This window comes from Bombus flavifrons, chromosome 7 (genome assembly GCF_040668555.2).
Source record: "Bombus flavifrons isolate JBK064 chromosome 7, iyBomFlav1_principal, whole genome shotgun sequence".
In the NCBI taxonomy this organism is placed as follows: domain Eukaryota; kingdom Metazoa; phylum Arthropoda; class Insecta; order Hymenoptera; family Apidae; genus Bombus; species Bombus flavifrons.
The window spans coordinates 13624044-13649392 of NC_138448.1; the positions used below are offsets into that span (position 1 = coordinate 13624044).

At 34.7% G+C, this 25349-nt stretch overlaps 6 protein-coding genes, 1 long non-coding RNA gene and 2 other non-coding genes across 18 annotated transcripts; 5 read left to right on the forward strand and 4 right to left on the reverse strand.

Annotated features, from left to right (window-relative positions):
• Positions 1-48: 48 nt before the first annotated feature.
• Positions 49-1846, reverse strand: RpL15 (ribosomal protein L15). Of its 2 annotated transcripts, none has more exons than XM_069117692.1 (5): positions 1735-1846; positions 1241-1421; positions 771-907; positions 550-660; positions 49-366 (listed from the first exon to the last, which is right to left on the reverse strand). In XM_069117692.1, the coding sequence occupies exons 2-5, from the start codon at positions 1410-1412 to the stop codon at positions 172-174; spliced, it is 615 nt and encodes a 204-aa protein (XP_068973793.1). In that variant the 5' UTR covers positions 1413-1421; positions 1735-1846; the 3' UTR covers positions 49-171. The 2 variants fall into 2 exon arrangements, with proteins under 2 accessions (XP_068973793.1, XP_068973795.1); XM_069117694.1 differs by lacking the exon at positions 1735-1846 and adding an exon at positions 1633-1657.
• Positions 1847-2007: 161 nt separating this feature from the next.
• On the forward strand, positions 2008-4386 carry LOC138181640 (uncharacterized). Of its 2 annotated transcripts, none has more exons than XM_069116663.1 (4): positions 2008-2029; positions 2155-2802; positions 3105-3289; positions 3371-4183. In XM_069116663.1, the coding sequence occupies exons 2-4, from the start codon at positions 2466-2468 to the stop codon at positions 3827-3829; spliced, it is 981 nt and encodes a 326-aa protein (XP_068972764.1). In that variant the 5' UTR covers positions 2008-2029; positions 2155-2465; the 3' UTR covers positions 3830-4183. The 2 variants fall into 2 exon arrangements, with proteins under 2 accessions (XP_068972764.1, XP_068972763.1); XM_069116662.1 differs by lacking the exon at positions 2008-2029 and having other exon boundaries at positions 3371-3736; positions 4046-4386.
• Positions 4387-4390: 4 nt separating this feature from the next.
• LOC138181637 (tubulointerstitial nephritis antigen-like) lies at positions 4391-10396 on the reverse strand. Of its 3 annotated transcripts, XM_069116653.1 has the most exons (9): positions 9847-10396; positions 8552-9032; positions 6400-6721; positions 6259-6322; positions 5977-6169; positions 5583-5878; positions 5210-5409; positions 4954-5117; positions 4391-4859 (listed from the first exon to the last, which is right to left on the reverse strand). In XM_069116653.1, the coding sequence occupies exons 3-9, from the start codon at positions 6698-6700 to the stop codon at positions 4740-4742; spliced, it is 1338 nt and encodes a 445-aa protein (XP_068972754.1). In that variant the 5' UTR covers positions 6701-6721; positions 8552-9032; positions 9847-10396; the 3' UTR covers positions 4391-4739. The 3 variants fall into 3 exon arrangements, with proteins under 3 accessions (XP_068972754.1, XP_068972753.1, XP_068972755.1); XM_069116652.1 differs by lacking the exon at positions 8552-9032; XM_069116654.1 differs by lacking the exons at positions 8552-9032; positions 9847-10396 and adding an exon at positions 6819-7258.
• Positions 10397-10841: 445 nt separating this feature from the next.
• On the reverse strand, positions 10842-10913 carry TRNAP-AGG (transfer RNA proline (anticodon AGG)). Its single transcript has one exon. It is a non-coding gene; the product is annotated as a tRNA-Pro (tRNA).
• Positions 10914-11204: 291 nt separating this feature from the next.
• Positions 11205-11278, forward strand: TRNAT-AGU (transfer RNA threonine (anticodon AGU)). Its single transcript has one exon. It is a non-coding gene; the product is annotated as a tRNA-Thr (tRNA).
• On the forward strand, positions 11277-16483 carry nan (transient receptor potential cation channel subfamily V member nanchung). Its single transcript, XM_069116669.1, has 15 exons — positions 11277-11653; positions 11743-11850; positions 11909-12087; positions 12191-12281; positions 12344-12520; positions 12621-12810; positions 12872-13025; positions 13106-13360; positions 13444-14081; positions 14209-14374; positions 14616-14877; positions 15552-15733; positions 15801-15917; positions 16008-16133; positions 16225-16483. Exons 1-15 carry the CDS (start codon positions 11650-11652, stop codon positions 16348-16350), a joined length of 2775 nt encoding a protein of 924 aa, XP_068972770.1. The 5' UTR covers positions 11277-11649; the 3' UTR covers positions 16351-16483.
• Positions 14278-18544, reverse strand: LOC138181648 (uncharacterized). Of its 4 annotated transcripts, none has more exons than XR_011173553.1 (4): positions 18463-18544; positions 15324-15771; positions 14597-15266; positions 14278-14417 (listed from the first exon to the last, which is right to left on the reverse strand). It is a non-coding gene; the product is annotated as an uncharacterized LOC138181648 (long non-coding RNA). The 4 variants fall into 4 exon arrangements; XR_011173554.1 differs by having other exon boundaries at positions 14597-14903; positions 15050-15771; XR_011173552.1 differs by having other exon boundaries at positions 14597-14962; positions 15050-15771.
• LOC138181644 (coiled-coil domain-containing protein 103) lies at positions 16616-17636 on the forward strand. The gene is made up of 3 exons (XM_069116667.1): positions 16616-16843; positions 16928-17205; positions 17270-17636. The coding sequence occupies exons 1-3, from the start codon at positions 16691-16693 to the stop codon at positions 17568-17570; spliced, it is 732 nt and encodes a 243-aa protein (XP_068972768.1). The 5' UTR covers positions 16616-16690; the 3' UTR covers positions 17571-17636.
• LOC138181631 (probable phospholipid-transporting ATPase IIB) lies at positions 18472-25202 on the forward strand. 3 transcript variants are annotated; one of them, XM_069116635.1, is made up of 13 exons: positions 18472-18680; positions 19940-20084; positions 20166-20438; positions 20514-20756; positions 20840-21028; positions 21117-21703; positions 21772-22188; positions 22264-22429; positions 22531-22909; positions 22989-23229; positions 23360-23526; positions 23601-23804; positions 23920-25202. In XM_069116635.1, exons 1-13 carry the CDS (start codon positions 18472-18474, stop codon positions 24051-24053), a joined length of 3354 nt encoding a protein of 1117 aa, XP_068972736.1. In that variant the 3' UTR covers positions 24054-25202. The 3 variants fall into 3 exon arrangements, with proteins under 3 accessions (XP_068972736.1, XP_068972737.1, XP_068972739.1); XM_069116636.1 differs by lacking the exon at positions 18472-18680 and adding an exon at positions 19034-19595; XM_069116638.1 differs by lacking the exon at positions 18472-18680 and adding an exon at positions 19655-19869.
• The last annotated feature ends 147 nt before the right edge of the window (positions 25203-25349 follow it).

Consider the following 25349-nt stretch of genomic DNA (forward strand, 5'->3'; position numbering starts at 1 on the left):
TACATATAACTAAATCGAACATAAGAAAAAAGTATATAAAATAACCCATTAGGAAAGAAACATTTATTTCGTACAAGATATACCATAATATTGATACAAATATTTCTAATATATCAATGAAATGATGTATCGTATACACGTGAAGATTATTATTTGAAATACTTAAGAAATTTATCGTTTTCTGCGAAGTGACAAAGAGTTTCTCCTCAACCATGCTGCACGACGAGAACCACCGATAGTTTGTGAGTAACGATGTCCTTTACCTAAACCTCGCGAACTTCTGCCCGCTGATGTCTTTCCACGAAGTTCACGATGCTTATGTACTGCATTACATACCCAGTTAACTTTTGGATCATTACGAATTGCCTAAAATATAATCAAATATTAATAATACATCTCTTGTAACTGTATTGTAAATCTCTTTTACTGTATTTATTCACTCAGACATCCAAGGAAGATAAAAAATCACAATATTTCAGTAACATATAACAATATCATCATATTCTATTAAAGTATGTGTATAAATTGTTCAAATATTATGAAAATTACCTTATGTGCTGGATCAATCAGGATAACTTCATAATATTTATATGAAGAATCCTGAGCTACCCAATAACTGTTTAAAACTCGTAGACCACCACAACGACGACCAACACGTTCCTAAAGATAATTAAATTACAAAATATTATTTATCTATTAATCAAAAAGTAAAAACAAAAGAGCAAGAATTGGTCTCTATATGTAAAGTGGTATGCCAGTTATGAACTTACCTCAGCAACAGACTGTAATTTTCTAGTAGGCTTCAACTGATTAACGCCATGACTTTTCGGCTTTCCATAAGTTGCACCTTTGGGAACAGGACGTTTACGACCACCTCTTCGTACACGAATTCTAAATATGACAAAACCTGCATATTGATAGTAAAATTCTCATGTGTATTATATTACATATACATAAATTTTACATAGTTTAAATTAGAAAGAAAACAATGTCAGTATATACAAATCACCATGTAATTGTAAGAGTGGTGCATGTATATCTCATCATCTGTACTTTTTAAACATTTAATGTTGCAGATATTTTACGTGTAAAAATAAAAATAATGATAAAAAATAAGTGTAAGAACTAAAATTATACAATTAAAGTAGATTAATGTAATGTAACTAGCTTGATTTGAAAATGTTAAAATTTGGTAAAGTTTGTCATTTTATATTTCCTATTGAGAAACTATGATTTATACCTTCTTTAGCTTTGTAACCCAAGCGACGTGCTTTATCGGGTCTAGATGGTCTGGGAGCACGATGCATTTTAGTCAATTGACGATATTGCCAACATCTGACACGAAGCAAGAATCGCAGCACATCGCTCTGCTTCTTGCGATACAACTCTTGCATATATTTATATGCACCCATTGCGACACCCTGAGAAAAAACAATATAGATATAAATATAATCATAACTGAATAAGCGTACAATTAAACTTAATCTAAAGAAGCATCAACAATAATTAAAATCAGGATATCTAAGGAAATAAAAGGAAACGAGGCATGAGATACAATAAATGAAAAGGTTAACTTCATTGACACAATAAATATAGCATTCTCGTGAAAATAACGAATAAAATCATAAGAACATTTTGTACGAGTACACTTGACAATAAATCTCATCCACGAGCGATACAGAAATACGATTGGATTCTTGAGATATAACACGATTTCGAGCACGTAGCACTCACCCTCGACAATTGAAATAGAAGGAAGGGAAATATAACCTTTCTGGCATCGACGTATTAAGCCACTGTATACTAAGTACTGAAGATAGCATACTCGATGCTACAAGTATCACGGAGACATCTATGGGAAGGAAAAAGCAACAAATTTTTTATGTGTTTCATCCACCGATAATGTAAGAAAAAGGTAAATGAAATCACCAGAATAGTTATCGGACTATAATCGTTCAGTGTAGAAAAAACTTAATAATTGATGCACAAATTCATTCGAAATATTCGAATTGAAGTTAGGAAGTTTAAGGTGATTCTAATGCGCATTTAAATATGTAGATAAGTTCAGTAAGATGAATATAACAAATGAATAAACTAATTAAATTCCGAAAATGACAATTTTTAACAAATATTTCTCTTTCTTTCTTTTTTAAGGTTTCCTTTCTGTTAAAATGACACTTTTGTCAAGAGCATCACAGATTGATTTGCTTATAGTTCTGACGTTTAAAAGAATCGTAAGAGATTTGATTTTCGACCCGCAATCAATTGTCAAGATAAATCAAAAGTTACAGTGGGAAATGTAGGAGGATGTTCGACGATACGATGAAAATACAAAACCAGTTATGAAAATATTAGACGGTACAGACAGTTCCATTATCGAGCGACCTGGTGACCTCTTGTCGAGGAATTGATTATTTCAGGAGAGGTAGCACGAATAAGTGGTAGTTAAGGAGACGTAGTCCGCGATGGAGAGTCGCTCAGACAGTATAAAGGATCCGATTTATTATCCATCGATGCAAGAGGTCGTAGAAGGAAACGAAACGGCAACGGAAACCGAAACGACCGACAAAAGAAGCAGAAGTTCCGCTGGTAGCCAAGAACTTGGTCTGGAAGAGAATAACGCATTGAAAGTGCCGCGCAAATTTATCGCGAACTGGCGACAAGCTTGTGATCGTACACGCGACAGAACGAAAGATTTGTTGAAGAGATGGCGAACTGTTTCGACTAATGTTGATGAAATCGTTAATGATCCTGTTTCGAATAAACAATTGGAACATCCTAGTTGGAGCGTACACGTTTGGAGTAAGATTTTGTCATTTTTGTTCACGAAGCTTGAACGTTAGATATAACAACAGAATTTAAAATATGATAGACCAGATTTGAATGGATAAAATAAAGGCGGTAAAAACATAGAGAAACACAGATATTATTTTTATTACATACATATGTAGGTATATTACAAGTCTCCATACGCAAAGTATGCGTTAATATATGCGTTTATAGTTTACGCTATTATTATCAGAATATCATTTTACATTAACCAAACTTTTTTCTTTTTCTTTTGTTTTCTTCTTCGTTTCTCCTTTATATTTTCGGTAAAACAGCAACATGGGTGAGTCGATATCCAAGCGACGAAAATCTGATCGCTATAGAAGAAGCCAGGAAGGGAGGAAAGTTAAAGGATTTAGCGCCCATTCAACGCGACAAGTTTTCACATTTTTTCACTTATCTTTTGGACCACGATAGAGATGGTTTTATTAATCGAAAAGATTTTCGAATGCTTTCAGAGGTATATCTACAAATAGACGTGTTCGTTTAATATTGTTATATTATCGAAAGATTTATGTTAATAGTTCAATATTTTTGAAAGCGACTGAGAAGATTCGCAGATTGGTCATGGAACGGGCCCGAATATTTACGATTAATAGAGGCCGAACAAGGACTAGCGGACTTAATCTTTCAAGAGAAAAAGAAGGAAGGTGACCGAGGAAAGATCAGCCTGGAGGAATGGTTATGTTGGTGGGCGCGCGTAGTCGCACCAGCTGGAGGCGCATCTTACAATGACATTCCATTTTGGTTAAAAATTTTGCCACGAATATTTTTTCTTGCTATCAATAGCTCAGTGAATGGAGTGATTTCGAAGAAAGAGCTTGGCTCGTTTTACGGATCAGTCGTTGGCCTAGATTCTGACAGGATCTCCAAATGTCTGGATATGGCATATAATTCTGTGACGTCGGTAATAAGCTATACTATACTGTACTATATTATACTATACTGTACTACACTACGCTATACTATAAAGGAATACTACACTATACTACATATATGATACATATCTTTTACGGTTGATATTATTGTTAAGATTAGCATGCGTGAAAATGTAGGAGGATAAAAGGAAATTATGGGAGATGCGTAATAAGAAGAAAAAATCAGGAGTGCATGAAAGAGAGTGGGAAAGGGTTTGATGATTGGAGGGACGGGAATAAAATAGTGCGATGGTAGGCAAGGGAAATATTAAAACAATTAATTTTTGCATTTTCTTTAGAACGGAGACCATCGTCTCGGTTGGCCACAATACCAACTCGTATTCGCCAACTTTTTATTCGGTCGCGGTCCGTTCGGACCAGGAGAACATTTTCTCGGTATGACAGATTCCTGCTTAATTCGGGGCAATAACGTACCATTTCCGATCGATTATTCTGCGATGAATACACCAAAAGATAAGTTGGAAGTGTACAGACCGCATTGTAGAAGTGCTCGACGTAGCGTGGTAGTTTGAAAAATAGCCACGCAGGTAAAATAGCCGGTAATCACTATAGAAGTGATAACGAGTGCCAGATACGAACAAGCGTCAGTGACGTGTTTCAATAAGGGTCAGTTAGAAAACTACTTTATGCAAAAATATATTAATATATTCAGAACATCTGATATTTTATTCCCTAACATACAGATGAATTAGTTTATACATGGTGTTACCTACATATATGGTCAGAAAGTATTTGGCAATCGTTTCATTTGTTTCTTAAACTGTGTGCAAACAATAATTGATACGTTAATAAAATATGTTAAATGGAATTTGTTGTGAATGAGAAAAATATATATATAATGATGCAAAGGAAATAACGATGAATCGAACACGAATCGATTTCGTATATTGATAGAAATAAAGCGCAGCGCGACGCAACGCAATATACGATCCGATAGATAAATGCAGCATTTCCTGATTCTTGCACCTTTCCTTAGATAGTTTTCGCCCATACTGCTACTACGAACGATTCGATATCACACTCATTAGTTCCTCTTTGAATTCGAAACAAACCGCTCTCGCCCCATTGCTGACCCCAAGAGTTAACGACCAACTGGAGCAAAAAATTCGTTACATATTATTTATCAGTACGTAATCGTTTCAATGTAAGGGTAGAAAAATAGGTAGAAGAATTAGAGGAGCCTTACCCAATACTTAATTGGCAAGTTGCGATGACGATGCGCGGACGTATCTTCCCCCCATCCGATAATCCTAACCGAATGATAGCCAAATGCATAGTGTTCGGTGGTTGCTGTGTGTTTATATATTCCGGATTCATAAGAGAAAAAGTCTTGATAAACTTTCATGGTTGCTAAAAGTATCGTCGTCGTTAGATCTCATCGACCTCTTTGTTAACTGTTTGCGAATAAAGAAAAAATATCAGGTTGACAAGAAATCACTTACCTTGCACTGGTCCAGATGTTAAAATTTCGTACATAATATCGGTTTCGTTGCCTAACCGATAAGCCGGCCCAACTTTATATAATTCTGTTCGAAGTGGATTTACCGGAGGACGACAACCAGCAGTCTTCAAGTCTGTTCTCTTTCGCAACTTGCATTGTACGTTCGTGCCTTCCCATGGATAACAGTCTTCGTCGACTAGGCTAAAAAGTGAAATCGCAGAAAAAGAAAAGATAAAAATCAGGTAGCCGAGTAGTTATAGTATTATCATCACCAGTTAAATCGAAAGCGAATTGAACGTAGTATCTGTAGGTAAAGTTGCGAAAAGATTGGTGCATAAAAAACATAGCGTAACGATGATTTAACCAAGAATTACCCGAATTTTCGCATGTATAGCCAGGCTCTGTCCAAATAACCGCCGCTGCAAGCTTGCTGTCCTCTGTTGTTACACGAGAGTAAATGCTGTGCGCTGAGGAGGACGCTATCGGCTCCCTTACTCATTAAGGCAAATCTGTCTGAAGCGACGCGTGTCGCAGAAATAGCCCAGGATGCGCCGCACCAACCTTGATCGTCTATGTCCGAGATCTCTCGGGGCCAACGAATCCTGGCGTCGAACTCTCGTGGTAGGGACTCCGGATCGTAAATCCGTCGCACGGAATTCATTCTGTAAACCTTGGATGCCCGATGGACGCAACGGTTGATCGAATTTGCTTGAATTGATCGCATTCGAAATTACTGAAGTAAACATCGAAGAAATTTACGCTTCTTACCGATCGTGACGGATTTAAAGTACCCAAGCGTAGTTTCACACCTTCGTCTAACGTTCTACCCCAAAACTCGGAGTAATTTCGTGCCCTCCAACTCAAATCCTGCGAGTTGATCTCATCTATTAGTTCTGGGTTTTGCAAGCATCGATGCTGTTCGCAAAATACTTCGGTGTCTCTACCCATTACCGTACATTTGCTGAAAGATCGTACATGTATCGTTGATCAGTTTACCGAAAGTCAGAATGTGAATCTGTTAAGCGTTTGCGATATACAAAATAAATATACCATATATTGCAATTGATTGTAAATGTTTGGTCTTGATTGTAATATTTCCCCTGGAAATAGCAACCTGAAACAAGGAATTGTCTATGAATAGTTTCGTCTTGCTGGAAAGGATCTTCGAATAGACTTTTCTTAGTTACGAACGTCTTGTTTCTTGCGGCGGTGGTAGAGTGATGTTGGGTTCGATTCCTTTGCAGTGGCTCCAATAATCTGGACAGCAATCTTCTTGCTTCTCTCGGTTGCAAAAATCATCGCAGTAACAAACTGTGCTGAGAATCGGAGTACTACACTCGTCCTGACGACCTGTACAACAATCGCCTTGTGGATACCATTTGGCGCAATAAGGACCTGCCGGCAAGTCCGAAAAATCGGGTATCCCATGGACGATCGACGACACCACAGCCAGAAGAAAAATAACGCACGCTGAGCCTTTCCAGGATCGCATTTTTCACGCGTTCGTCGTTTCCTGCAATCGATTCAACGTTCACATCTTTAGTAGCATTTCTTTGCTGGCCTTATCTACCCTTATGACCCTTCATCCTTGACGAAATCAAACGACTTACTTAAACGGAAAACAATGATCGATATTTTGATCGATTTCGATCTCAACGGTACTAAATTGCGTAAAATACAAGTAGGAATTTCTCGTTCTCGTTATCGTTCCTGTTTTCGCTTTTGTACGTAATCTTCTGCATTATTGGGTCAGGTCCGTGGGACTAGGCAGCAATTGGCAGTGATTAACAGTTGCAATGCCAACTGTACGTAAAATCATCGGATATCTTTTTGGAACCATTTCAAACGTTTTCTCTTTCTTCCTCGTTAAATGTCATGCGCGGGTATTCTCAGTTTCACAAACGGGATAGAAGTAGGTCGCGATTTGACCGTGAAACAGTGGAACGAAAAATCGCGCGATTTGTTCGCATTTATTAGATAACGATGACAATTGCGTCGGGGCTGGCGACGATAAAACGGATCGTCAAACGCATCGAACGATCAAGCGTTTGTAGACGCTTGTTATCGAACGCAGTTTATTGCATTATAATATTAATGGAATTTATCAGACTGGAACGTGTCATGTTTTACGTTTATTTCCTTTCATATATATAGACATATCACCATTAGCGATTGTTAGAGCGTTCGAAATTTTCGGAGCACAAAATAATACACATTTCGCGTTAAAAACTTTCGAATCTTCGAAGCGAATTCTACTTATGACTTCTACTTTACGTTGTATATCGAATAGATACGCACGACTCGACCGTCGCATCGTCGATCTTGACCCGTTTTTAGTTTCATTAGAAACAGACTGAGAATGACAAGTATCTGACCGAGAATAAGCGGTTCACGTAATTTGAAAATTAAGGGCAATTCTATTCGAATATCGCGATTTCAGCTTTGCACTCGAGAAGATGTCGCTTTTCGGTCGTCGTACTCGATTCAATAATAATCGACATGTAAACGTCAGCGTATACTATCACGACCGATCTCATATGTAACTATGAAAACGCGCGTGACGCATAATAGTACGTCTAACATTTTATCGGGTGTATCATACGCTCGCGTTGAACATTCTATTATTCAATGAATGCAGTCAATGGCAAAGTATGCAACCTTTCATGGATGAAAACAACGATGACGATTAAAATGAATGCATTGACAAAAAATTTGTTATGGTGAATGAAAGAAATGTTCCAATTGTATTGAACTGGATACAGCATCGCGATTCATTCAATTGAGTATTGATTGACATGATAGGTAATCTTATAAACGAAGATGATCTTGTCCATTATTTAGTTTCAAGCGATTATGCATCGTGTTGAACGCAACATGTCAATGTATGTGTGATCATTCGTTTCCGATAAACCTTGGCTTTTGGTCATATCATATCGGAAACGTGCGTAACGTAACGTTTTATACCTATACATGTACAATGTATACACACGTATATTAATAAAAAGAGAAGTAAGATGATACATATAAAAATTACTCGAATTATTCGAATATCGTGTAACGCGGGAAAAACGATGGGGAAAAATCGCGCGAAATCGACATGCCATAGCATATTAATCTTGTTAACAGTCGTTAAATTTTCCCAGTGAGAAAGATTGAAAGAATTAGAAAAGTAAGCGGTATATAATTATAGTGACTCGTATGCGATCGGAGGCTATTTTAAAAATAACTCAATTGACGAAAATCGAGGTTAAAGAAAGAGGTTAATGGGCACCGTATATTTTTACACGAATTTCAACGCTACAGGGTGCAAAGATTATTTTATCGATAAAACAAACGAACGAACGTTCCATCGATGTGATCTCATGCGTCGGCAAATTTATGGTTTGATATTCTTTCAGCCATTTATTCGATATTTTCTTCAGGCTTGTATACGTGTATCGTTCTCGATCCGACAGATTTTTCTTTATCGGGCGATCAACTTTCCGTCGATTTGGACGCGTAATTGCTCCTCGAAATAATACCTCGTGAAATACGAATCGATTCCCCCTCTTTTTATCTCATCATTTTTCCCCCATCGAAGCACTAGGTTCGCAAGCATTGCGCTTCTTTAAGATTTATATTAAACATGATTCGTTTAACGTTGCTAAAATTAAACCAAGTTTCACTTTCCAAATTATTCTCTTTCCTCTTCTTCCACCTATCTTCCTCCTACCTCTTCCGACCCTCAACCTCAAACGTCTCTTTCTCTACCGATTATTTTTTCTTTTCCTTTTTTCTCTTCTTCTTCTTCATCATCCTCTTCTTCTTCTTCTTCTTCATTTAATCTGTTTATCGTAAGACGTGCCAATGCTTATACGTGATCTTTCAAATTGTTGACGCTAAAAATAACGCGAACGTCATATTAAAGCGTAGGTATATGCCCATTGTCCCAAATTCCGATCGTTTTCTTTACGTTATGTATTTGGGGTAAGAGTTGTGTGATCGCAACTATCGATGATATAGTTTCGGTGCACGATATCATTAATTTGTCGGAACATCCATGCAAATGTCAAGAATTTTGTGCAAATCGATGTTTACTTCTCTACCATAAAACAGTAATTCGATTGATTTTAAATTATTCGAAATTATTCACTTCATTTCCATGCATATACACGCGTTTAGGTACGCACGCAACATGAATGAGATAATTCTTAAACGTGAATGACAACAGTATAATTTTCGTATTCATGACAGGTACGTTTGTTTAAAAACGTGCTCCGAATCGTTTACGATAGACCGTTACGCAACAAGATGTTTGCACATTGTATATACAAGATGTTTCGTTCCACTGATGATTCAAAATCATTTGACTTACCGCGTTTTCATCTATACAAATTTTGTTTGAGATCAACTGTCCCAATTTTACAATGGAATTTCACACGAAGCAGTCGTTCAGGCGAATATGTAATTATAATTTTCCGAAATCGCGATATAAACGTTAATTTTTATTAGCACGAACAATTTGAATCCACGATCATGAGTTGAGATAAATGCAATTGAAATATCGACGATAAGATAATCAACAAGAAGAAAATCACGTTCCACTGATATTTGGGTAATTGACGATCGTCAAATGTTTTATAGCAAAGTTTCACTTACTCGTGGTTAGAAGAGATTTTCTGATCCGAAGAAACAGCAAACTTCTTGGACTTGTTTTTGCGATATCAACAAGCATCTGCTTTGTGGTACTCAGCAGTAGTAGACGCCTGTGAGAAACGGTCCTGATACACGTTTAAAAATCTTTGATCGTTTTACAGTAAAACCAACGACAGATGTTTGAAAGAAAGAAGGAACGAAGGAAGGAATGGTAGGAGGGAAACAAGGAAGAAAGGAAAGGGAAAAGGAAGGAAGGAGGGAAGGAAGGAAGGAAGGTAGGAAGAAAGGACGATTGGAGGAATGAGAATAAAGAAACCAAGGAGAAATTAGAACGATAAAAAAAATTGGCTGTATTCAAAGGAGAAAGGTGAAGTAGGTTTGGATGTCGGTGCAAATCTGACGAACACGAGTCGTAAGGTAAATTCAAAGTTACGCGGACTTGCGATTGGAAACAATTGGAGAAGATCTGTCGGTGCTGGCGGCTCGAAAGCGAGAGCTTAACTGGCCCGCGAATACGCTAGGTAAACGCGAACTAAATGCCTAGTCAGCCCGTGACTGCGTACCATGGTATATCGCGATTCGGTTTCCTCTTGATTATTTACTGGATCTCCTTGTGACTTCTTCCCCGAAGATTCGTCATTGCTTGAATATTCAAAGGTCTTCGATTAAACTCCTGGTGAACAACACTCGTGCGTAATCGTCTTAGATACCGCGCGATTCTATTTCATTCGATTAGATTCAATAATTCAATTCGTTATGACTACGTCCAAGGCAAACAGTTTCTTAAACGAATAACTTTCAAGTTCAAAATATTCAGCTACTCTTCTAATATGAGAAATTATGTTCTTTTTCGGACCGATCAATTTCTTATCGCTAATTATCTTTAGAGGAAAAGTCATATCTAACTTTTTACAGAAGATGGGCAAAATAAAAGAAATATCACAATTTTTAATGTGTGCAAAGAATAACGATTACTAAAAAAAGGTACCGAGAAACCAGGGCTCGTCCGGGATTTGAACCCGGGACCTCTCGCACCCTAAGCGAGAATCATACCCCTAGACCAACGAGCCACATGCACGTTCGATCTTAAATTTCCTTAATATTGTGAATAAAATTACACGAATGTATATAAAAATATAGATATAATACGCAACGTTAACTTTGTAACGTGATAATATATTATTATATATATAACCATTTATGTACATGTAAAATGTCTATGAGCTTTAATTACGATGTGGAATATCGTAATATGTTTTAAGGAATTCAAATACTTAATTAACAGTAAAACATTAAATATATTAAATCATATTATTTTAATTTCTTTAAATAAAAATTTTTGACCAAGTAGGGACCAACTAGGCGCCGTGGCTTAGTTGGTTAAAGCGCCTGTCTAGTAAACAGGAGATCGAGGGTTCGAATCCCTCCGGAGCCTTTAGTTGTTCTTTAGATATTATATTTTTTATATACACTGTATTCTAATAATATGATTTATGGTACGATGGTATGTTTGTCTCGTTTTCTTTTCTACTATTTAGTTTTTTTCTTTTTATAGATTTACATGTGCATATTCGTTGTATCTGTAAATAGGAGTTCGCTTCCATGTGCAACGCTATTTAAAAGTCGAAAAAGTAAATGTTATTCCGTGAAATAGATCGATCGTCGATTTCCTTTCATTTCGTTACATTTTTTGATACATTTTTTTATTATCAAGGAGATAGGAATCTCTTTAGCAGACCGCCGGTATTTCACCAAACAACGATTGAGTGATCGATATCGAGAAAGTGTTCCATGGCAACGTAATACATGTGTATGTAGTAAGCGGATGAGAGAACTGTGTATGATCAAGGTGAAACCATTTGATCGACTATCAGTAACTCTCGTCGTGTGTCGTTTTAGTAAGAAGAGAGGATAAGATGGGAAATACGGAGAGCAATGTAGCCAGCGGAGTAAAGAAACAAACGGACGCATCTTCTATCTTGCTTTACAAATTAGTCGACATGAAAGGTAAGTTGAATCATAAACGAGAATGATGAAAGCGAAACGTCTTTTTAATCTTGTGTAGGAGGTGGTTTATTGGTAAATATGATGAAAAGGGCAACGCAAACTAAACAGTACGCGGAATTGGACCATGCTTTAAGAACGAAAGTAGAACCGTATTTATACAATAAGGGTAGAGGTAAATGGATTCCAATCGAAAAGTTGGTTTTGCTGCGAAACAAGGATCGTCCGAAGCACAAAATGGTAGAACGATATACAATTAGATATCATATGATGTAGATAAGTAATTAGCTTGAACGTTTTTTTATGAATGTCTTTTTATTATGAATGATCGATTACGTAACAGCTTCCACCGTTGAGATCTATGGAAAATCCTGCCGATTACGATATAGACAAAGATATGCAAAGTGAGGAGGAATTGGACGAGACAAAAATAGGTAAACGATCGATAAAGACGATAGAGATGTAGGTTTTTAACATATTTCTTTCGATTTCATAGATAAAAGCAAGTACAGACTAGTCTGCTGGAGCTTAGGCGAAAGAGGAGCAGTCGGCGAAACGATTTTACACTTATGCATGTTACACTCGACTGCTATTCACATTGATCTGGCTAAACGTTTATTACGTTTTTACCCTAAGCTTATCAACGATGTATATATCAGTGATGAATATTACGGTTAGTAAGTATAATAAGCGCGGTGAACACGATGTAAACGAATAAATTCGTATCGCGTCAAGGCGCATCGTAAATTCATCTGCTATGTCGTTCTTGATAGGTGAGAGCGCATTACACATCGCGATAGTAAATGAAGATCCAGCATTGGTAAAATTCCTTTTGGACAGCGGTGCGGACGTACACGAAAGATGCGTGGGGAACTTTATGTGTCCGGAGGATCAAAAAGCGTCGAGATCGGACAGCCTGGATCATGAATGGGTTTGCGTAGCTCCGGAAACGGATTATAGCGGGTAAAGAAGATTTACTCGAGTGGAATACAAATGTCGAGTGACTTTCGTTCTATTTGCGTAGATACGTTTACTGGGGCGAGTATCCTTTAAGTTTTGCCGCATGTTTAGGGCAGGAAGAATGTTACAGATTAATACTCGCCAGGGGAGCGGATCCCGACAAGCAAGACACAAATGGAAATACTGTTTTACATATGTTGGTCATCTATGAAAAACTGGTAAGCATCTGCCACAGGACTAACCCGGAAATGGCAAAACCAGCAATAAGTTTATTCGATCGATTGTTTTTCCAAGTAAGACTATGTTCGATATGGCATATGAAGTGGGTGCGTCGTTAGCGATCAGAAATGCTCAACATTTAACACCTTTGACGTTATCGGCGAAATTAGCTAGAATCGAACTGTTTTTTCATATCTTGAACATCGAGCGGGAGATTTATTGGCAGATCGGGAGTATTACGTGTGCAGCTTATCCTTTATCGCAAGTCGACACGATTGATGTTATTACAGGAAGCATCAGTCATAATTCCGCTTTGAATCTGGTGGTATTTGGCGTGAGTCAAAAACCTAAATTACGCAATGGTTTACTTTCTATTTGCCATCCTTTATTGACATACGATATTTCTCATATATATAGGAAAAGGACGAACACTTGGAATTGATGGACGGTGTCCTGGTCGATCTACTAAATGCCAAGTGGAACACTTTCGTCAAGTCTCGATTCTATCGTCAATTTTTTCTTTTTTGCTTTTACTTTATTCTATCATTGATCAGCTTTACTCTTCGACCCGGTCCAACGATAACGTCATCGACTTCCTCACTCGCTGTCACTCCTCATGCCTCTGTTCCATCCATCGAATCGCCCATAACAACTTTAAAACCAGAGCAACTCCTCCCAAACGTTACCAAAACTTCTCAAAATTTAAATCTATCCCTTCTTCTCGATAAAGCTGTCACCACTGCTTTTACCTCGAATATAAAACATCCTTCGAATGTAACAACGGCAAGCTTTGATAAACTGAAGCTTGATATCGTCAACGATCTAACGTCTATCTTGAACATTTTCTCGACAGACCGATCTCAAAACGAGATCGAATTGTTCAACGATTCTTACAGGATAGCCATTCGACCAGCCGAACATTTCTACTCCAAGAATAACGGTACACCAACGGATTATCTAAAAATTACGACGATCAACGACAGTGTCGTCTTTATAAATTCGACGATACCTTTCGATAATAATACAGTTTCTCCTGGTAGTAACAAACACAACTGGTACGTTATATAATATGTGAATAATCCCGGATCAAATCCGATTAATACAAAAATACAAATTTCAAAATGTTTATTAGCGACCACGTATACGTCCATGATTACTCTTAATACATATTTTCGATATTAGGTGGAACAATCTCACAGAAAAATGTAGACTAATGCATCTAACAACATTATCGGCCAAGATTCGACTAATCGCCGAAATATTAATGGAGATTGCGGCTATTCTTTATATTATTGCAGCACTGCGCGAAGCCAGATTTCTCGGTCTTAACATGTTCATTGAGAATCTAGTAAGAGGATGATATCATCTGTTCCTTTATCAAGCGCTTTTATCTGAAAAAGAAAACGTTTAGTAAATAATGGGTCTAATATTGGTTTCTTATCAATGAAATTATCAGGGAGAGAACATAGGGAGGAAAGGAAAAGGAATGAAGAAAAAGACGATGTTTCGTTGATAAACCGATAGACCGCAGAAATTTTAGTACGGTTACAAATTAAAATATTGTACTAACGAAAGAAATTAATTTCCAGATGACTGCGCCGTCGCGAGTAATGTTCCTCTTCTCCTGTTGTATATTACTGTCCTTTCCATTGCTGAGGTTGGCTTGCGCCGATCAAGTTGAAGATATGTTGGCAGTTGTAGTGATGTTAACGACGGCACCGTATTTTTTATTTTTCTGCAGAGGTTTCAAAACGGTCGGTCCGTTTGTTGTGATGATTTACAGAATGATCATGGGTGATTTACTCCGTTTCGTCTCCATTTATTTGGTCTTTGTAATGGGATTTTCTCAAGGTAACTTGAAAACAAAGTTCTTCTCTCTGGAAGAATTTTTCCATTACACATTCTGTCCCTTTCGCACCTCTACTTTGACCAGAATCTTTTAACATAAATGCGATAACAGATACAGCGTATCACGTATCTCTCGTATCTTTTGAACATAGATCACGGACAGAAATAAACTCACGATCGATTCGTGAGAATCAACCGGTCAATTAGATCGAAACGTGCGAGTAAATATGCCAATGACGCTTCTTCCTCTTCCCTTACAGTCGTTAATCAAAGTGTAACGATATCGAGCATATTACGAGTTTACCTTCACCTTATGACTTAATCTCTCGTCTGGGAATTTCTACATCGCAAGCGACATTGACACATATTATTACACTGGTATATCATACATTCTGAAACGTAACAAATTTACATATTGTAGGCATCGAGCCAACTTTATACATACTTACCAACTTGTAACGCTTATACCGTGATACATTATTACATAGTTTAAATGCATCGAGCACCATATTCATTTCCTTTCGAGCATTATCTCTTATTTACTTCTAATATTACGTATTTACATACTACAATGTAATACAACGTAGATCTATATTTTTCATATTTCTTTTCTCTAATTTATTCTACAATGCCTATCAAAAGATTGTCTTTTCTTTTCTTGCCTTTCCTTTCTCCAGCATATTACATCATATTCCTATCTTTCGATAATCCAAATACACCAGAAGGAGTAGATGATTCGGTGAGCAACCCAATGCCGTCGCCGGTAGAAAGTATAATGGCAATGTTCCTTATGAGCATGACGAACTTTGGAGATTACTATGGCGCGTTTGAGAGAACGCAACACGAGATGGAAGCTAAGGTAATTACCTCACATCTACTCTTCTAGTGAATATACGACTACAATAGAAAAATTCATTTTGTCGTAGTTCTTATTTGTGGTATATATGGCAATCGTTGCCATATTATTGGTAAATATGTTAATTGCTATGATGGGAAATACATATCAGAAAATCGCGGAGACAAGAAACGAATGGCAAAGACAAGTGGGTTTTTCTTTCCCCCTCTACTTTTTCCATTTATAGGAATATTTATTAACTATTATTCAGTTATTAATACTGGAATTAATATCACAGTGGGCACGTATAGTTTTGGTAGTAGAAAGAGGAGTAAGTCCACAGGAAAGACTTAAAAAATTAATGGACTATTCGCAGCCAATGTCCGATGGTCGAAGGGCGTTAGTACTTCGATTGAGTCAATCGGTAAAAAATATCTGTATATACATATGTATATATTATGTAAATACACATGTATGACGAATGATTATAGTTGTAAAAAGTGAAACATTTTTAGGAAGAAGACAAGGAAGAAATGAAGGAAATTTTAGAAATGAAAAGAACTCATGATAGATTGTATAAAAAAAGACAGAGCAAAGTAACAAAAAAGATCGTAACATCAGAAGATAATACTATTTTGTAATATTATCATAGATGTCTCGTCTGTAACATATGTTCCTAGTCGTTTAATATATTGAGATACTTTGTTGATATAAAAACTGTATCTTACATACAGTATACGTAATAAACTCTTATGATTATGATCTTTCTTGAAATTCTTGTACGTAAATTTCCTCTTATGCTTAAGGAAGATACATACATATGTATGTATACGTACCTATTGATAAAGCATAATTGTATCCATAGCAAGTTACTATAACAACTGTTTACTATGACTAATAATAAATATTTGTTAGCTTCTTGTTTTGTCTATCGTGCTGTCTAAAGGACGGAATATTTTTAAAGTTTCCTACTCTGTACAAATGAGCAAATTAAGATCATCCATAAATTATAAAAATATAGAATTAGAACTTCTACAGGCTCTTAGTGCGGATAAGCTATACAAATTACAGAATGATGCTAAACTCAGAGCAATAGAACAGAATGTGCCTACGTATGAAGATTTTAGACAACTGGTATAAGAGCATATTTTTATCGAAAATATCATTATTTATATATCTAATATAAAATAATTTCTCCCATATCGAATCTGTCACCAGGTGAATGCTGCTCATCTAAAACCTTTAAAATGTGACGATGTAAAATCTAAAATAAAGAGATGTTGGAATCCCATTGTTCATATTGATAATTCGAATGTGGTAATGCCATTTGAAAAACAAGAAATACAACAACAACAATCCGAAGATTGTTTAAAATTATGGAGTAATAGTGATAATATTTCTGCAAATGAAATACCCACCACATATGTAAAATTTATACAAGTTTGGAAAACTATTAAAGGGCATAAAGAAAAATTTCATTATCTCAAAATGTCCAGGTAAGGTATTCCTTTTTAAATCGAACAAGAATAGGAAAAGAATGCATCTAACTTGTTATTTCAGATATATTCTACGGGAGAAAATTTTTTGCACAGAAATTTCTCCATCGTTGTTTGTCGAAATAATCGACATATGCTTTCAAAATATTTCGATTACGGATAATATAGAGTTTATTGTTGACATTTTATGCACTTTGAGTAAATGCAATAGATTTCATTTAACAGTAAGTTTTATGAGACAAAACGAAAAAGAAATGTGTGCGCAGCTCTTTCGAAATCTACTTATCAACGCGGTATATCAAGACGAGATTTTTAAGGATACGATTAAATCATTAGCATTGCTTTACGAAGTCGTACTTGAGTAATAAATTCTAACGAGAGAGATTAACGAGGTTTATAATAAAAATATTTTACGAGTTATACGCACGTACGAAATAAACTTATGAAATTGAGCTTATGATTTCTTACATGTATATAAATTCTAAAAATGTTGAAAATTTATTTCAAACGGTTCAAGGTATAATATAGGCATGCGTCTAGAAAACCAAGCGAATCACGTGATCATAGAGTACTTAACATGGCCGCACGCACTGTAATATCAGTTAGAAGTATCGCGATCATAGTTGATTGACAATTAGTTTGAAGATCAATCGAAATTCCGAAAAATTTGAATTTATTTTTGTCTTGAACTGAAATGTCTCGAAAGTTTCATACTCAATATTACTGTTGTCGTTTGAATAATATTTCGCGATGCGTACACGTACGTACGTGGGAAAAAGAACATTGTGCATGTATGCATGAATGTCGCATGTATGCACGCATTTCGTAAATAAATAAAACAATTAAATCATTCGATAGAATGTCAATTGACGGTGTTATTTTAAATGTTAATTAAACAAATAAATACAAAATGTTAACCTATCGAAAATCACGATTCTATTTAAGCAAGGTCTGAAGTAAGGTACAAAATACACGTATATACCTGTATATGTACAGGTATATTTAGATGGTGTAACACTGATATCATGTGATGTATATAATGCAATGGTTAAAGAAAGCCAGTGAGAATTATCCTTAGCATGTTTTGTCACTGAAAAAATACAAATGGAGCTATATGTATGTGTGTGTATGTTTGTACGTATGTTTCTATGTATATGATGTACATATATGTAAAGAATATACATGTACACGCGTGGTGCATATATAGCATACCATAAAGATAGATATACATAATACATAATAGTAATAGTTGTGTACCTGTGGTAAATGGGAAAGAAAATTTATCGAGTGATACGTGAAAAAAATATGCGGTTAGAAGAAATGCCATTACGTTTGAGCTCTGATGAGCGGGATTTTGAAATGGATGAAGAAACTGACTATCTTCTTCAACCTTCTGAAGATAGTATACGACTTTTAACTTCACGAAGACGGCGAATAAACGATTTTTCTATATTCCTCAAGAACTGTCTTTGTGGGTAAGTTATAGATTCGATAACCCATCATTAACTTGAACAAAAGATTGAATAGAAACAAATGTGATACTCGATCAACGAATTACTAGCTGCGTATTAATTCTACTGGTAGCCAACATAACAAATGATAAAAATCCATCGAAATTACGTAAATAAATGTGTAAATAAGTCATTTAAAAAATGGAAAATATGAGAAAAGAAAAAAGAAACGAATAGGATATCGCGGGAAAATTTCCCATCAAAATATATCTTATCTACTCATCGATAAGCGATATCGTAGTAACAAGCTTCAAAATGTTTGCATTTCCAAATATACGTATTTAATAGTGTCTTTCTATTTTTAATAACGTACAATTCGAAAATACATCATATAATTGTACTGATGCGTCTATATTCATACAATACACTTTTCAAATCTTATTTGTGAAGAGTACGTATTATAACAACAATTTTTTTTTAAAGTCAGTCTATTAAGGGTTACTAAAAATACACACATACATAATTGATAGAGAACAAAGGAAGCGAGCAAATTAAACATATTTGAATATAGTATATGTAAATAAATTTTGCATGATTCTACTCACAGTGAGGAAAAATAAAAAGAATGCGAAAAATATAATAAATGGAATACATCGGTATAGTAGGTTTATAGATTGGCGAATTCATCTTGTAAACTCGTACTTCGTGGATGTTATGATGTCATAACAGATCTGTGTTGAATATCGAAAGATACTTTTTGACAGTGTTTTTTAGCGAAAGACTGAATAAAAGTGTTTCTTTACATAATTTGTGATTACAAATGTGTCTGCTGTGTCTACAAAGAAATATCTAAATGGAGACACAAAGCAATGTTATAAGACTATCGAAAGAGGATATTCCTCTAATATCTAGACCGCGAAATGACAATTCGTGGACAAGGTGACGTACATTTTACTTCCCCTAAGAAACTTCGATTTCTATGCAGCTTTTACTATTTTTCTCTAAATTCTTGCTAAATAATTAAATAAATATTGCTAATTATTTCCAAGATGTTCGATTTCAACATAGTAATTATGTTAAATTTATGTTCATATTTCATACAACAATAAACACATATCTTTTCATTGACATTGTTGTATCCAAAGTCTGAATATTCTTTTCATAATTTTTCTTATTAATTTAACAACAATATGGTTGTGCAAACAATAAAAAGGTAAAGTAAAAAATTGGTGATGTACTTTATTTTTTTATTTTTCTACTTATTTATTATTGTATCTTTATAGATGTTGTACATGGATGTGGAGAAGATGTTGCAGAGAACGTGAATTAAGAGCTAGAGTCATTCACATTGGTCAACTGATGCATGAAAAATTTCCTACTAATGTCATAAGAAATCAGAAATATAATATTGTGACCTTTTTACCTCTGGTAAAGAACATTGATAACTTTGTCATTTTCTGTCATGACATAGAATAAAAATATTTAATATTTGTTATTTTATCTTTTTAGGTTCTATTCCAACAATTTAAATTTTTCTTAAATCTATATTTTTTGCTTATGGCCATATCTCAATTCATACCAGACATTCGAATAGGATACTTATATACATATTGGGGACCTTTATGTTTTGTGTTAACTGTTACGATTTGTCGAGAAGCAATCGATGACTTCAGACGATACAAAAGGGACAAAGAAGTCAATGCCCAAAAGTATTATAGATTAGTAAAAGGTTTTGATACTCCGGAATTAGTACCAAGTTCTAAATTGAGAGTAGGCGATTTGGTAAGAAAGTGGAAATATAAGATAATCAAATAGAAACGTGAATAAAAGTATTCATTTATGTAATTTTTTTCCAAGGTTATAGTAGAAAAAGGTCAGAGAGTACCAGCTGACTTAGTCCTATTGCGAACCACAGAAAGATCGGGTGCATGCTTTGTGAGAACAGATCAATTGGATGGAGAAACAGATTGGAAGTTGCGACTGGCTGTTCCTGCTACTCAAAAATTGGAAAATAATTCTCAATTGTTTGATATTAAAGCAAGCATATATGTTGAGAAGCCACAAAAAGATATTCATAGCTTTATTGGAACGTTTACCAGAGTAAATTTCTAAATATCTAACTTGTTCTTAATATTTACATATGTAGTACAGTTATTAATAAATGATTGTATTACAATTTGTAGTATGATGGATACAGCAGTGAAGAAAGTTTAGGGGTGGATAATACTCTATGGGCAAATACAGCAATAGCATCAGGTTCAGCTCTTGGTGTTGTAGTATATACAGGGCAAGAAACTAGATCTCTTATGAATCACTCTGCACCACGATCGAAAGTTGGTTTATTAGATCAGGAAATAAATCAGTTGACAAAGGTGTTGTATCATATTATGAAAACATCTGGTACATTCTGCAATTTCACTTTACTATTTACTAAATGTCGAATGAATTTTAATTTTGTAGGTTTTATTTTGTGCTGTGATTGGATTAGCTTTGGTAATGATGTCTTTAAAAGGATTCAATGGGCCATGGTATCGTTATATGTTTCGCTTCGTTTTGTTATTTTCTTACATAATACCAATCAGTTTAAGAGTGAATTTAGACATGGGAAAGGCTTTTTATGCTTGGTGCATACAAAGGGACAAAGAAATTGCTGGAACGGTTGTAAGAACTACTACTATTCCAGAAGAACTTGGTCGTATTTCATATTTATTAAGTGACAAAACTGGCACATTGACACAAAATAAAATGGTTTTCAAGAAATTACATTTGGGCATGATATCTTATGGGCAAGAAACATTTGATGAAATTATGACTGTATTAAAAACATGTTATTCTACAAATTCAGAAACTTCACCAGTAAAACCATCAGCATCTATACATAGTGGGAAAGTAAGAAGATCTGAAAGTACTAGAATATATGATGCAGTGCATGCTCTGGCATTGTGTCATAATGTAACACCAGTTTATGATGAAGTACCTAAATCAACTAATTTAGATACAATGAGTATACAAACAGGAGAAACAGGAGATTCTGGTTCTATTCAAAGGTAATTTTTGCAAAGATATGCCACGTAAAATTGTATGAGGTGTACCTTTACTTCATTTCTACTTTTAGTCAAACAGAAGCAGACCAACATTACTATTTGCCAGAACAAAAACGTAATTACCAGGCTTCTAGTCCAGATGAAGTAGCATTGGTCAAGTGGACGGAGGAAATGGGATTAGCTTTAGTAAAGCGCGATTTGAATTTTATGCAACTAAAAGCTCCAAATGGCAAAATTTTGAACTATACGATCTTACAAATATTTCCATTTACATCAGAGACTAAACGAATGGGGATAATAGTAAAGGAAGAATCTAGTTCTGAAATAGTATTTTATCTGAAAGGTGCGGACGTAGTAATGTCTGGAATAGTACAGTATAACGATTGGCTTGAGGAGGAATGTGGTAATATGGCCCGAGAAGGTTTAAGAACGTTAGTTGTTGCAAAAAAAAATTTGACAGAAGAGCAATATCTTGATTTTGAAGCAAGGTATTGGCAAATTACTATGTGCTAAATGGCAAAATGTATATAATAATTCGACTACATTGAAGATGATTTTTTTAGATATAATTCAGCAAGAATGAGCGTTAGCGATCGCGTTTCAAGAGTTGCCGCAGTTGTCGAAAGTTTAGAGAGGGAAATGGAATTATTATGTGTAACCGGTGTCGAAGATAGATTACAGGACAGAGTAAGGCCTACATTGGAGCTATTAAGGAATGCTGGAATTAAGGTACATCGCATCTTTTCCACTTCACATATTACGCGAGAATAAACTCTTTTGTTTGTTTTGATAATAGTTTTTCTTGCAATGTCTTTTCCTATGATCTTTAGATTTGGATGTTAACGGGTGACAAGCTGGAAACGGCAACTTGTATAGCAAAATCTTCGCGTTTGGTTTCACGAACGCAAAGTCTTCATGTTTTCAAATCGGTGGTAACTCGCACGGATGCGCATTTGGAATTAAATACCTTCCGTAAAAAACAAGACTGTGCCTTAGTCATCAGCGGAGATTCTTTAGAGGTATGTTTGCAATATTACGAACAAGAATTCTTGGAACTCGCATGCGGTTCACCGGCTGTTGTTTGCTGTCGATGTTCACCCACGCAAAAAGCCGAAGTTGTTAGTCTTATTCAGAGACATACTGGCAAGAGAACCGCAGCTGTCGGTGATGGAGGCAATGATGTATCAATGATACAAGCAGCAGATGCTGGTAAGTATATTTCTCATAGTATTTAAGTGAATCGTAGTATAGATATCAACAAACCATTGATGTTCATTTCTCTTTTTAGGTATAGGCCTTGAAGGACTCGAAGGAAGACAAGCTTCTCTGGCCGCAGATTTTTCTATTTCTCAATTCAGTCATTTGGCTAATCTTTTATTAGTTCACGGTCGTAGAAGTTACAAACGCTCCGCTGCTTTAAGTCAATTCGTTATTCATCGAGGTTTAATTATTTCCACCATGCAAGCCGTGTTTTCTGCAGTCTTTTATTTGTCGTCTGTATCTTTGTATCAGGGATTTTTAATGGTTGGGTAAGAAAGAATTAAATGATTTCAGAACACATATATACGTGTATATATATAATATATATACATATATATACATATAATTGAATATGATATAACAATACTAGCACATCAAATAATAATAATAAATTTGTAGTTATGGAACAATATATACGATGTTTCCCGTATTTTCTTTGGTACTAGACAAAGATGTATCAGGAAAAATTGCACTTACTTACCCAGAACTTTATAAAGAACTCAGTAAGGGTCGATCGTTGTCTTATAAGACATTCTTCATGTGGATTTTAATAAGCATATACCAAGGTATAAGTTTTTTTGTTGTTGTCATTGATTATATACTATCCAACAACATATTAATTGTTTAAATCATCTTGCAGGTGGAGTTATAATGTACGGCGCACTTATAATGTTCGAAGATGAATTCATTCATATAGTGGCCATAAGTTTCACAGCACTTGTCTTGACAGAGTTAATAATGGTAGCTTTAACTATTAGAACATGGCATCATATTATGATACTTGCGGAGATTTTCTCATTGGCGCTTTATTTATTATCTCTAGTCGTTCTCAAAGATTATTTTGGTATGTACAATTAATATTTAATATATCATATAATATATCATATATTAAAAAAAAAAGAGAGAGAGATACATTTATCTAAAGAAACTTTCATCACTTCTTTCTGTTTATAACACAGATGCCGAGTTTATCAAGACTACTGACTTTTTGTGGAAAGTATTGCTAATAACTTTAATTTCTTGCATGCCATTATATATCTTAAAATTTTTACGAAAAAAGTTTTCTCCTCCAAGTTACACCAAATTATCTTAAATTTCGTGCATAACAGTTTCACTTTATAAAAGTAACTTACACGGAGAATTTAGAAAATTCTGATCTGTATTGAAAAAAGTGCTATGGAAAAACTGTTTTTAAGATTAATTATCATTAGTCTCTGATTTACGCTCTTTGCTAAGTGCGTTTGCATTTTATAAAGTTCTTGAATATTCTTCTAAATATTCTGGAAATATCGAAGCGATAGAACGTTACAACTTGACATCAAAATGTAATTGTTAACGAAAATTACAATTGCTTTTGTTCTAAATATATTATACTAAATGCTTTACTATGTAGAATAGATCAGATTTAATATTTCTTTAAATTCTAAATTAATGATAAATACCATGAATAACTCGTTACTGTTATCATTATTAATATTATGTTTATGCAAAATATCATAATAATGTAAACATATGCTTAATTTTTCACATTGTAAATTGAAACAAATTGAAATTGTGATAATTGAAAAGAAATTATTTAAATCTGTTTTTGTTCATTTTTATTTATTCTAGCAACCAATAAGATATTTTCTTTTATGAAATATGTTCGCATAATATGTAATAGCATTTTACTCGATTTCGTCTCGTATCTATCGTATGTATTCGATCGCATACTATTTGTAGCATTTTTATATATATATATATATATATATATATTGAGTTTACAGGACATAAATAATCAGCTGATCAAAAGCATATAATGCTTTAAAATTTTCTAAATGTATTTAATAAATACGTAAAAGTACGTTAAATTCGTACGTTAAAAGTAAAGTTAAATTCTTATTTTTATAAATTAAATGCCACGATTCCTGTTTGTTATCGTCTTACTTTAATATAGGATATTTTCCTTTTATATTTTAAATAGAACTTATTAATTTCAATTTTAATATAATATGATACAATGTAATGTAACTTACTTGTCGCGTATGTACAATGCTAAAATAAAAGAAATCGATTTTTATATTTATGCATATATTAAGTAAGATTGTAGATGTAGAAATAACTGTTGTTAGCTACGACGTTGATGAACTGTATCATATATGTAGAATACATACTTATTTCTGCGCAAGGTATTTGACCTAATGACACATTTATAATTAATTTATGTGAAAAGTATAATAATAATACATTCATTTGAACATTATGCTGATTTTCTTTTTAATCCTGTAAGCGCACTGAAGTATTATCAATAGATTAAGGATGTTTATCAGTTTATTCATAATAGTTTAATAATAGTTTTATTCTAATAGTGTTGACACAATAAATGTAACTAACATAGTACTGAGATTCC